Genomic DNA, 11429 nt, shown 5'->3' on the forward strand with positions numbered 1-11429 from the left:
GAATTCCGGCAGCCACTTCTGGTAAGCTGACAATAACAGAACTAAAATTAAAACATTCCAGTGTTAATCGCGAAACAATATGCAAAATTAGCTATATAAATATATATCATATTATTATCATAATGTTGTAAATATATAATAATATTATATATATATATATATATATATATATATATATTATTATAAATATATAATATCCACAGACTTTTATACTAGACCACTAACATCTATGGACGCACTGCCGAAAAGCTGATGCGAGTCCAAGGTGCAAGTGTTAGTGAAGGGTGCGGCCATATTGAATTAACAATAAGTCACTATCGGGTGTTCAGTTGCTCATGATGTGCGTTTATCTGCATTCGTTATTACAGTACATAACGAAGCAGGCGAATGTTTTTGTGTTAAATATTGGTACATGTTATCAATAAGTTTGTAAGTCATGCCTTCGACGTGTAGCGTACTTGGATGCCGAAATCGAACCACTACTCCTGTAGTATTAAACCCTTTCTTTTGGACATTCTGTATATGCCAGACTATTGTATAGAAATCTTGTATAAAACCACTTGTATAGAATAGTAGTATAGCATATCTTGACTAAAATCAACATGGCGGCAAGCATCACGGCCGAGATGTCTGTCAGCGGTCTAGTATTGTATAGAAGTCTATGATAATATCTAAATATTATTTTATAAATTAAAATCTCACATTTTTTATCCGAACCCCAGATTTCTAGCAGTTTGTGTTTGGACACGACTCCCTGCGACTGCAGCGTTTGTACTATTGCTTGAGTGCGTGGTATCAACCTGAAAAAATCGTATTGAATTGATGTAATCTATTCGATGAATCAACGTGAAATCAAAAGGAGATAGAATAACGATTTACCTGGCCCATGACTTGGTGATGCTCCCAGGTGTCGTCAGCAGCGACGGGACAAATCGTTTCAGCTTAGGGCACACTTGACCCTCCAAGAAGAAATACGCTAACCACTTGACACCGTCCACGGATGCTCTATATCCATCGATGGTAGTGCCCATTCGGCCTTTCCGAATGTACCAGACACGCGGCAAATGATCTTCCCGGTTCATTGATTATATCTATAAATATCTTTATAAATAAGTAGGAAAAACATTATAAAGCAACAATTGTGATAAAAATACCTTGGCGGTGGATCAACCAATGGTTCACTAAGATGGCATAGCATGGGCGAATTTCGGCAATCATTCGGGTTCTATCATCGTGACACCTCGCATGTACATCTTATTCGTTTCGTACACCTGAGTCGCGCTTGAGCCACGGTAGTGAACGGACGTTCCCTCTCTCCCGTGTTCCTGCGCAGTGTACATGTGCATTTATTTGCCGATCGACCTTATTCCTTGCGTCGAGCGTGCTTTTAGCAGTGAGCTATTGAGAATATTAATTGCTTCTTGTCTTTTAATACCCGTTTTACGGGCCTATCTTAGTTTTCATATTTATCGACGGTCTCTTGTGCACGTGCAATTACTGATTCGATTCAGTGTTCGCCAGGGAAATGCGTGCGGCTTCAGCCACGTGCTATCCCGCGGCCGACGAAATTAATCAAGGACGACAGAGGACTTCTGTACCCTTAAGTGAGTTCGACAAATTCAATCTGAACCTCAACAGTGAGGCTTGTACGTCCCCCTTGCCCGCGGATCGTACCGAGTCGGATGTAACTCGATCCCGCTCTCAGTCTCGCGACCGCGACCGTTTGTCAGATTGTGATATCGACTCAATTAATTCGGATCCCATCAAAGATTCTGATTCAGATTTTGAAATGGGGGGTAAGCGTAACAAAACAAAACATAGTTCCGAGAAACCGAAAAAGACCGTTACATCTCCGTTACGGTCGTTCGACGAAGATCGCTACCAATTAAATATGGCCACATTAGACAAGATCTCTCAGGCGGTTTCTGATGCAAATCAAAATAACAATGAAGTTAATAATCCCCGCGAAAGCAATGCTATTTTCCCTAACAATGAAAATGTAGAAACTCGCGTAACGGATCCCCCCGTCTTGCCCTTAGTCCATACCGAAACAATGGATCGCGATAATAGAAGGGGTGTCAAGCGACACACCGAGGATGCGGCCCCCCCGAGGGGAGGTAAAGCCAAAGCTCAGATTAATTCCGCTCCTGCTTCTACTTCCGCTTCCAAGAAGCAAAAAAGAGAAGCCAATCGCTATTCATCCACGGATCTTCCCCCCTTTCTTGTGCAATTCCAATACGCGGAATCTAATGCCCCCCCTGATTCTTTGATGATCGCTAAAATTATAAACGGGTCCCTTGGTGAGGAGATAGAGGAGATGCGTACTATAGGCAACAGCAAAATCAGAGCTCAATTTACCACGTTTCAGGCGGCCAACCGTGTTATTGAAAATCCGATTCTCAAACAACATAATCTCATAGCGTTTATCCCTTCATTCAAGATTATGCGCGTTGCGATCGTACGAGGCATTCCTCTCTGTTTTAATGACGACGAACTCGCAAAAAATATCGAATCCTCGGGAAAAATAATATCGGCTCATCGTCTCAACCGACGAGTCAACACAGACGGAGAAAACAAGTTCGAACCCTCAAAAACCGTAATGATAAAGTTCGAAGGACAATTTTTGCCCGCGGAAATTTCAATTTACAAAACTAAACTCAAAGTCGAACCATATGTACCTCAGGTACAGATCTGTTTCTCTTGTTTTCGCTTCGGACATATTGGCGCGGACTGCCGAAGCAAGCCGCGTTGCAATCGATGTGCGCAATTTGCCCACGCTAAAAAGGAGGACTGTCCCAGAGCTCAACTGCCGCCTCAATGTATTAATTGCAAGGGAGAACATCTCCCCACATTCTCACAATGTCCAGTCTTCGCCAAACAGAAGCAAATTGCTACCATCGCGGCCAGGGAAAACATCCCATACCTGGAGGCGCGTGGTAGACTTGATAACAATTATTCCCCTCCCCCAGACTTAAATTCCTCTGACACCTTTCCTTCGCTCTCGTCTAGCCTTGGCAGCGCGGCGAAGAGTATCCGATTCAATCTCTCTCCATCCCCCTCGCTACATAGTTCCCCCTCTGTATCCTCACCCACATACGCGGGCATCCTGCACAGCAGCTCTCCCCCTAGAGACTCAAATCGCAGAAATTCTGACCAATCGTCCACCTTTCGACAACAAAAGCTTAAAGAGGCCCACGAGGCCTGTCTAAACTCTCCTCATGGTAGAATCAGTACGAATGGTAGTCCAGTGTTTTCTTTTGGCAACCCTAACGTAGAAAATTCGTCAAATATTCCCCCGATACACTTAAATATCATTCGCGAAGGTCTCGCACCCCTTATTAAAATCATAATCGACTTAATCTACAAAATGCCTGAATTCTTCCCTGCCATCAAAGAATCGCAACTTTATGAAACGGTGCTACAGATTTGCACCGTAGTTAAATGCTTTTTTGGTTTGTAAATGCGTCCTATGTCCAAATTTAGCATACTACACTGGAATTGCAGGGGAGCAGTACACAAAAAGCCCGATATCGAAAAACTTTGTGAAAAGTTCGACATAATTTTCCTTTCAGAGACCCTCCTTAAACCTCAACATTCCTTTTCCTTCTTTGGCTTTAACGTGGTACGAAACGATTCAGAGGCAGGTCGGCGCAGAGTTGCCGTGCTTATCCGTCAATCCATCACCTTCTCGACCATCAACCTTGATCGCATTCTTAACTCTGATGCAAGCATTGAGGCTATCGGAATAAAGATATTTGTTGACGGCGCCAGCACGGCGCTGTTTGGTGTTTACCGGCACCCGGGAGGCCCATGCTTCCAAAACACCTGGTCTAAATTTTTTAACTTGGCAAACTCTTTCTCGCATTCACTCCTCATTGGGGATCTTAATGCTCACCACTCTTTTTGGGGCGCGCCGGTAGCTAATCCAGCTGGCAAAGTAATCATGGACTTACTTGATCGATTTCCTTTCATCCTCCTTAACCCCATGACGCCGACCTTCATTCCCCCTCCTGGCATCACTCCCTCCCTAATCGACTTAGTCATAGCATCCTCGAGCCTTGCTCCCTTATTGGGGGTTAGCATACTGGAGGATACCCACGGCAGCGACCATAGGCCAATTGAAATCGCTGTTAATTCTAAGATCAAAACAAAAAATATTTTCTCTCATAAATGCAAATTCACTCGTGAGCAATTCAACCAATTCTCCCGCATGCTCGAGATACATGCGAATGATATAGAGTCCAGCGTGCTCGAGATCCCGGATAATGATCCACTGAACCAGTATAAAGTTTTCACCTCTCATCTTCAAGAATGCATAAATGTCTTCTCTCCTCCAGTAGATAACTCACAATCTGACCGTTACAGTAATCTCAACAAACCTAACAATAAACCCCCTCCCTCTCCCTGGTGGAATGAGGACTGCTCTGTGTTTCTTCGGGCAAGAAAAATAGCGTGTAAAACGTACAGGAAGAACCCCACTGTTGCTAATTTCCAGACTTACCGCAAACAAGTCACTGACACCAGAAGGATTCTGAGGACCGCCAAACGAGAGGGATGGAAAAAATACTGTAATTCTCTCGATTTCAAAACCCCCACCCCCTCCATCTGGAAAATGATTAAAAGATTTCGCAATAGAAAGTTGGCCCCCAAAACAGACGCTCATCCTATCAATCAGGAAGACATCGATGCCACAACCGCCAATATCTGCCCGCCGGCTTGCTCAGAGGAGAAAAGTAACTTGGCGAAGAACATTTGTCCGGATGCTAACAATCCTCTAAATTGGCTTGACTCTCCCTTCACATACAACGAACTCCACCACGCATTAAATACCTCTAAAAGTAACTCAAGCCCTGGTATAGATCGTATAGATTACAAAATCTTAAAATCTCTCCCCATTTCACTCAAAAAGTTGCTACTTCGGATTCTCAATAATATTTTTATTGAAGGTGTTTTTCCGGAACACTGGTCCCACTCCCTGGTATACCTCATTCCTAAGCCTCATGGCAAAGGCGTGCGCCCTATAGCCCTCACTTCCTGCTTCCTAAAACTTCTTGAAAAAATGATACTTAATCGAATTCACTGGTGTGTGGAGTCCGGCTCCAATCCCCTGATCCCGGAACATCAATTTGGGTTTCGTAAGTTTCGCTCATGCTCAGACAATCTCACTATTCTTGTCTCCGAAATCCACAAAAACAACCTTCTCGGCAAAGCTACAGCTGCACTGTTTATAGACATCAGAGCAGCCTTCGACAACGTTATCCCCAGCATTCTGGTAAACGATCTTTTACAAGAAGGATTCCCTGGCCAAACCAGTCAATTCATACAAAACCTAATTGCGGAGAGAATTGTACAATTCGTAATTGAAGGCCGGTTATCATCCCCCCGAATATCACGTAAGGGAACGCCCCAAGGATCCGTCCTCAGCCCCTTTTTGTTCAACCTTTATCTTAAGGATATTGCAGCCTATCTAAGTCAGCATGTTAAGATTCTACAATTTGCGGATGACATTGTTATTTATGCCTCGGCTAGGCGAATAAATAAGATCATCAGATGGCTTGAATCCACCATCAATAATATCAACAAATACCTACGTGGCCGTGGTTTGGAAATATCGCCTACGAAAACTCAGCTGATGATATTTTCACCTAAAAGGGTACCCAACGCTGAGCATCATAAGATTCAAATTGATGAAGATATCATAACTCCTACAAAATCGGTAAGGTTTCTAGGAGTGGTCTTGGATCCTAAACTCTCTGGCGAACTCCATATGAACGCAGTCATCGACAAAGCCAGAAAAATCGCCGATGTCATCTCTGCACTTAGAGGGGTGTGGTGGGGATCACACCCCCAATTACTTCTCAACATCTATCGAGCGGTGTTGAGAGGCTCTATAGAGTATGCTTCTCATATTTTTGCTCTCAAAGATAGCCCTCGCTTTCATCGCCTCGAAATTATCCAAAACAAAGCTATTCGAGCTTGCCTGGGGTATAGAATATCAACCCCCATAAACACCATGTTTGCCGAAGCCAAAGAACCCCCCCTCAAACTCCGCCTCCAATACCTCGCATCCAAATATCTTATCAAAACTCTATCAATTACCAATCACCCGGTAACGGAAGCGTTGTACCAACTGGCTCTCGATAGTCGAGATAATCCAGAACACGCTGAGTACTGCCACAAAAAATTTCCATTGTTCAGCCTATTCACACGCATTCGGGCTCTCCAACCATCACTTCATACAGCTGTTGCCCCCTCCCCCTATCAAAACTCCTTTCAATCCATATTATATGCCCCCCCCCCTGTACCGACCAGCCCCTGACCTTCTCGAGCTCTTCGACCGAGTTCCTGCATCCTCAGTACAAGGATTGTTCATGGAAGCATTTGGATCAGTTATGGAGGAGTCTATTGTTATTTACACCGACGGCTCTAAGACCGACCCCGGTAGTTGGGTCGGAGCCTCATGCTACTCCCCCCAGCTACAGAGAAGCCTCATGTTCAAACTCCCCTCACGTGCGTCTGTCTATACGGCAGAAGCATGGGCTATTTATAATGCAGTACTTCTCTCCTTGGATTTAAATCGAACCAAATATACAATAGTTTCAGATTCAAAAAGCGTACTGGATGCCCTAGGAAACCCGGTTACGTGCCGCTCAAATTATTTGATTCCACTCATTAAAACTAAATTAATTGCGTCACAGGAGCGCGGTAAAACTATACAATTTATTTGGATCCCATCTCACAAGGGCATCAGTGGTAATGAAAAGGCAGACGAACTCGCTAAAAAGGCCATTCGTTACGGTCAAGAACCCCCCATTTTCAAACTCCCTCACTCGGATCTGTTTATCGAACAAAAAGAGAGACTATCAGTAGAATTCCACAATTATCTTTTTAAAAGAGCTTTGCACAAAGGTAATCACTTCTTTCGAACGATTTATGTCAACACTCCTAAACCGTGGTATTACAAACTTAATTTAAAGCGAGACGCGATAGTCACGGTCTCACGACTGAGAGCGAATCACTACAGTCTAAATCATAGCCTCTTCAGGAAAAATATCATTGACGACGCTTCGTGCGCTTGCGGGGATCCCTCGCAAGATATAAATCACATTATCTTTCATTGTCCTCTGACGTCTAATCAGGCCGCTGGTCTCCGGCGAGTGGTTGAATCCCTCGCGGGCCCGCACTGCGATGATTTCCTCACGATATTAAAAAAACCTACAATTAAGATTTGCAGACTCATTATGGCATTCTGCAAATCAACGGACTTGAATTTGTAAATTCGCGCGCTTGCGCGCACATCTACAACTCCTGAAATCCCCCTCCCCTTGTCTCGGTCCCCCTCCTAGCGTTCTACTCAAGACAGCGTCTCAATCAAACATAGTAGCGCACCTCTCAGTTGCCTATGCAAACAGCGGTACACGCCGAACGCCGCCCCGTGAACCTAAGTCTATTTACACGGCAACCAGTAGCAGTTATAAGCTACTCACAGTTGACTATACAAACAGCGGCAAAAGCTGGCCATATTGTCCTCGTACTAGAGGCAGGAGCCAATATAAACCTAAGAAGAAGAAGAGTTTCGTACACCTCTTTATAAACCACCTATTCCAGACTGATTTTCCGTAGAACGCACGAAGAATGCATGAACACAGGTTCCTTCATTTCTGGTGTTCTGAAAGATGATACAGAATGGAGAGGTCGCATTCAATAGGTCTTAATTATCGATGATAATTAATAACACACCATACCTAACCTGTAAGCATGTTTCCACTTCGCCTTATCCTGATCCTCTTTTACCTCGTCGGGCAAAACCTTTCTCGCGACTTGATCCGCCATACCTGCAAGAACTATCTGGCGTCTTATCGTGTCCTGTCTCGCGGCACGTATTCCTCGCACTCGCGTAAACTCTGGTCCACTCATCTGGTCCTCCAGCCTCCTCGAGATTCGCCGCCATATTGATGATGCATGACGCGCCGCTTGACTGTTTTCCGTCTTTTTATAAGTCGACTATTTAGAAGTCGACTTTTAGTCGACTTTCCGCCATTTTTAGAAGTCGACTATTTAGAAGTCGACTTTTAGTCGACTTTCCGCCATTTTTAGAAGTCGACTAGAAGTCGACTTATAAAAGTCGACTTGCCGTCGACTTTCCGTCAACTGTGCTCTTAGGGTATATATATATATATGCGGGGGAAAGTTTTATTTTTTTTATTTTACATATTTTCCAACCTTTGACTGCGGTCGACTAGATTTGTCAGACTTGAGACACAGTTCCGGTTGGAGTAATAAAATCCCCCCTACACCTAATCGATTCGAATTAAAATATTACCTCAGCCAGAGTTCGAATCTGGAACCTCCTTCATTCTGTGAAGGTGTATCAATTCGGAGCTGTGTCTCAAGTCTGATAAATCTGGTCGGCACGCAGTCAAAGGTTGGAAAACATGTAAAATAAAAAATATATATAAATAAAACTTTGGCGCATTATTTACCGCGCTGGTTCTTAGTTAGCCCGGTTTATTTGCATAATAAATATTTGCTTCATTTCGTTATTCTATGTATAAAAGTTGTTAACTAGAAGCTCACTTCTGAGCCTGCTGTCTTGTTAAGTTTGAGAAAGTAAGTACGACTAGGATTTGAACGTAGAGAGACTGTGTATTTCGATTGTATCTTCGAATGAATATTTAGTCGCAAATTAACGTATAATAGTTCGAACGTGGTGTTAGCAGATTTGGTACATAAAAATATGCTGTATGAAATATAATAAATAAGAATAATCAGTACAGAATAATCCTTTCTTGAGCAGAAATCAAGATTATAATCCTGTATAAATAATAAGGCTCATTAAAAGAAAATAGACATCATGTTTGCTCATATTTTGAACATCTTGACGTAGTCAAGTGTAATCCAGAATTAATCTATCTCAAAAAAAGGATCGTTCATGTTAGACACATATAAAGAATATGATACGAATCAACATCATTGAATATAATACAAGAAATAATCATAAATGAAGTAATGCGTCAATTTGCTAGAAATCTGAGAATAATCATTTATGATGAAGTGATTGAATAATATAGCATTCTACATGCTTAAAAGAGTATTGACTATTCTCAAAAATAGGTAAAGAATTACGATAAGACAGCATGTTCTGAGTAATTCTACAAGTCAAATGTAACGCACTTTCATATATTAATTGACACATTAATTCAAGGAATTAAAGGAATAATATCCAATAAGTAATATAGAGTGTAATAATCGAACTCAGTTAAAGATGGAGAGATAATTAAATCAAGTAATAATTAATAATACGCAGATAATAAGTTTTATCTTATCAACGCAAGAAGTATCAATAGTAGCGGTTTTGAACCACAATAAACGCAAGTGTAACGCAGGATTCAAGTGAATATCGTAATTACGTTTCTCTTTTTAGTAATCAATCTTGACTATGTGATTTTAAACTATTTTACAGAAAAGATCATTAACTATTTACTCGGGTTGCAAAAACAAGAAAAGATAAAGAGAAAGAATTATACTGAGCTCAGATTTCCATGTTTGTAAAGCCAGAAGGCTTCGTTCGTTTGAGGATGTACTCCCTCTTGTCCGTACTCGTTAATTCCTGAAACCAAGATCGTAAGATAGTCGGCTCTAATAATCCGATACCTCATGCTGATCGTTGATCAGCATCTCTCACAAGTGATCTGTGGTTTCGCAGGAAAAGAATGAGTTACCTTTTACACAGTAGAATCCTTCGATTGAAGACAACAATCCTTATTGCAAGGATATTTCTCAGTGTAAGCCCGACAGGGCATCCGCTAGTCGACCAGTATGATCTAATGGCCGTTCTTTCCTTCATGCAGGAGGATGATGCAACAATGGCGTCAAGTCTGGTCTTGTGGTAGCACAAGGCAGTAATGGCGAAGTCGTGCTCGTGATCGATGTAATTCCGTGGCCTGATCCGTTTAATGTCTCGTATATGTAACGGGCCGTCAGCTCTTCGATCGTTAGCTTCAATCGGCTCGTAGAATCACGCAACAAAGAATTAATATCTCGGCACGATTAGTCTTCCAGAAATCTCTCGAGAACAATGATACTTCGCAGAGAGCCCGGAAACGAATGCTCTCGCAAAGCGACGATCTCACGCACGTCCGCTTCGCGCTCGCGCTGTAACGCCATGCTCTCTCGCGGTCAATTTCCGTAGTGCCACGCCGTCTGCGTGCGCGCGCACATTAATAGTGACTTTACGTTAAACGCGTGAGTCGCTTTACCGACGCAAGTCTCGCCATCTGCCGTATCTCGAACGAATTACAAATTATACTAGAACCACAGATGGTGGACTACACACAGTCTCTCTATCTCTTGTCAGGTCCGGGGTGAAATAGGGACGTCGGAGTGGGTTTGAGTGCACCGAAATGTGTAAACCGATGGGGATTCTTAAGCGGAACTCGCAGGTAAGTAGGAGTCTGTTATTTCAATTTTCGTTGGCGTTTCGTGTCGCGCTACACTCGCGGAGGATGAGTCGAATTTTCTGGGTTAATGATTCTACTCGAGTGATTCTAGGTTTCGGATATTGTTTGGCAGCCGGAGACGGTGGTCGCGATTCGGAGCCGTCTTGAACATTGGCGTGAGACTCGGATGTTACCGGGTGTGACGGAAAATCATTGAATATGCTGGGATCGAATTCACCGGCCGTATGATAGGCGCGCCGAAGCCTTTTCAGCTGGTGGGCCTGTCCGGAACGCCTCGAGCGCACCATTGGTGACGATCGACTTACCTTATGATTATTGCTTATTATTATTCTGATTCCGGTTAAAGTGTGTATGTCGCCCTTCTCCTTGCTTATATTCTACGAAATCCTGTGTGCTTATGTCCTTGTGGCCGTGTGTAAATGTGTGTGTAGTCCTTAGGGGTAACGGGTAATTAAATGCTCGATTTGTCGATATTCCCTAATCAAACTTTATTTTACAATAGCAGGAACGAGGAAAGATCAGCGGAAATCAGAGAACGCCCTGCGAGAGGCGCGCATCTAAGTAAGGACTTCGCGAGAACGCCCTGGGAGAGGCGCGCATCAGCTCGAGGATCTATCGAGAACGCCCTGAGGGAGGCGCGCATCGACTGGAAGAGTCGGGTTCAAAGTCAGGAGGTAAGTAGAATGAAATTATTGGCTAATACGTTGAAACCAATTTATTGTAAAACACACTTTGATTTCTTTTTACAGGTAGGATCGCGGTCACATCGACAACGGAGCGTGCTGCGAGTTCGATCGTAAGATACGTGTTCGCGGCTAAGTCCGATCGCAAGATACGTGTTCGCGGCTAAGTCCGATCGCAAGAAACGTGTTCGCGGGTAAGTTCGATTTCAGAAAACGCGCTCGCGGCTAAGTTCGATCACAGTTAACGCGCTCGCGGCTAAGTTCGATCACAAGAAACGCGCTCGCC

General features: G+C 43.3%; 1 protein-coding gene and 1 long non-coding RNA gene across 3 annotated transcripts in view; one reads left to right on the forward strand and one right to left on the reverse strand.

The window, feature by feature from the left end:
- LOC139783502 (probable ATP-dependent RNA helicase DHX37) overlaps nt 1–1292 on the reverse strand; it is a 1404-nt gene extending 112 nt beyond the window's left edge. The window contains exons 1-4 of one of the 2 annotated variants that reach the window (XM_071722681.1): nt 1155–1292; nt 880–1091; nt 703–800; nt 1–41 (exon numbers count right to left, since the gene is read on the reverse strand). The exon at nt 1–41 is cut by the window's left edge and continues 112 nt beyond it. In XM_071722681.1, coding sequence (XP_071578782.1) covers nt 1–41; nt 703–800; nt 880–1082 — 342 coding nt within the window. In that variant the 5' untranslated portion in view covers nt 1083–1091; nt 1155–1292. Of the gene's footprint in view, nt 42–319; nt 642–702; nt 801–879; nt 1092–1154 lie in introns of those variants that run through there. The other variant, XM_071722682.1, reaches the window with a different exon arrangement.
- A 9081-nt stretch (nt 1293–10373) lies between these two features.
- Nucleotides 10374–11421, forward strand: LOC139783503 (uncharacterized). The gene is made up of 3 exons (XR_011721297.1): nt 10374–10749; nt 10963–11134; nt 11210–11421. It is a non-coding gene; the product is annotated as an uncharacterized lncRNA (long non-coding RNA).
- The last annotated feature ends 8 nt before the right edge of the window (nt 11422–11429 follow it).

Source organism: Temnothorax nylanderi, unplaced genomic scaffold, assembly GCF_030848795.1.
Source record: "Temnothorax nylanderi isolate EJ_2023f unplaced genomic scaffold, tnyl_v1.0 TNYL_tig0506_pilon, whole genome shotgun sequence".
NCBI lineage: Eukaryota > Metazoa > Arthropoda > Insecta > Hymenoptera > Formicidae > Temnothorax > Temnothorax nylanderi.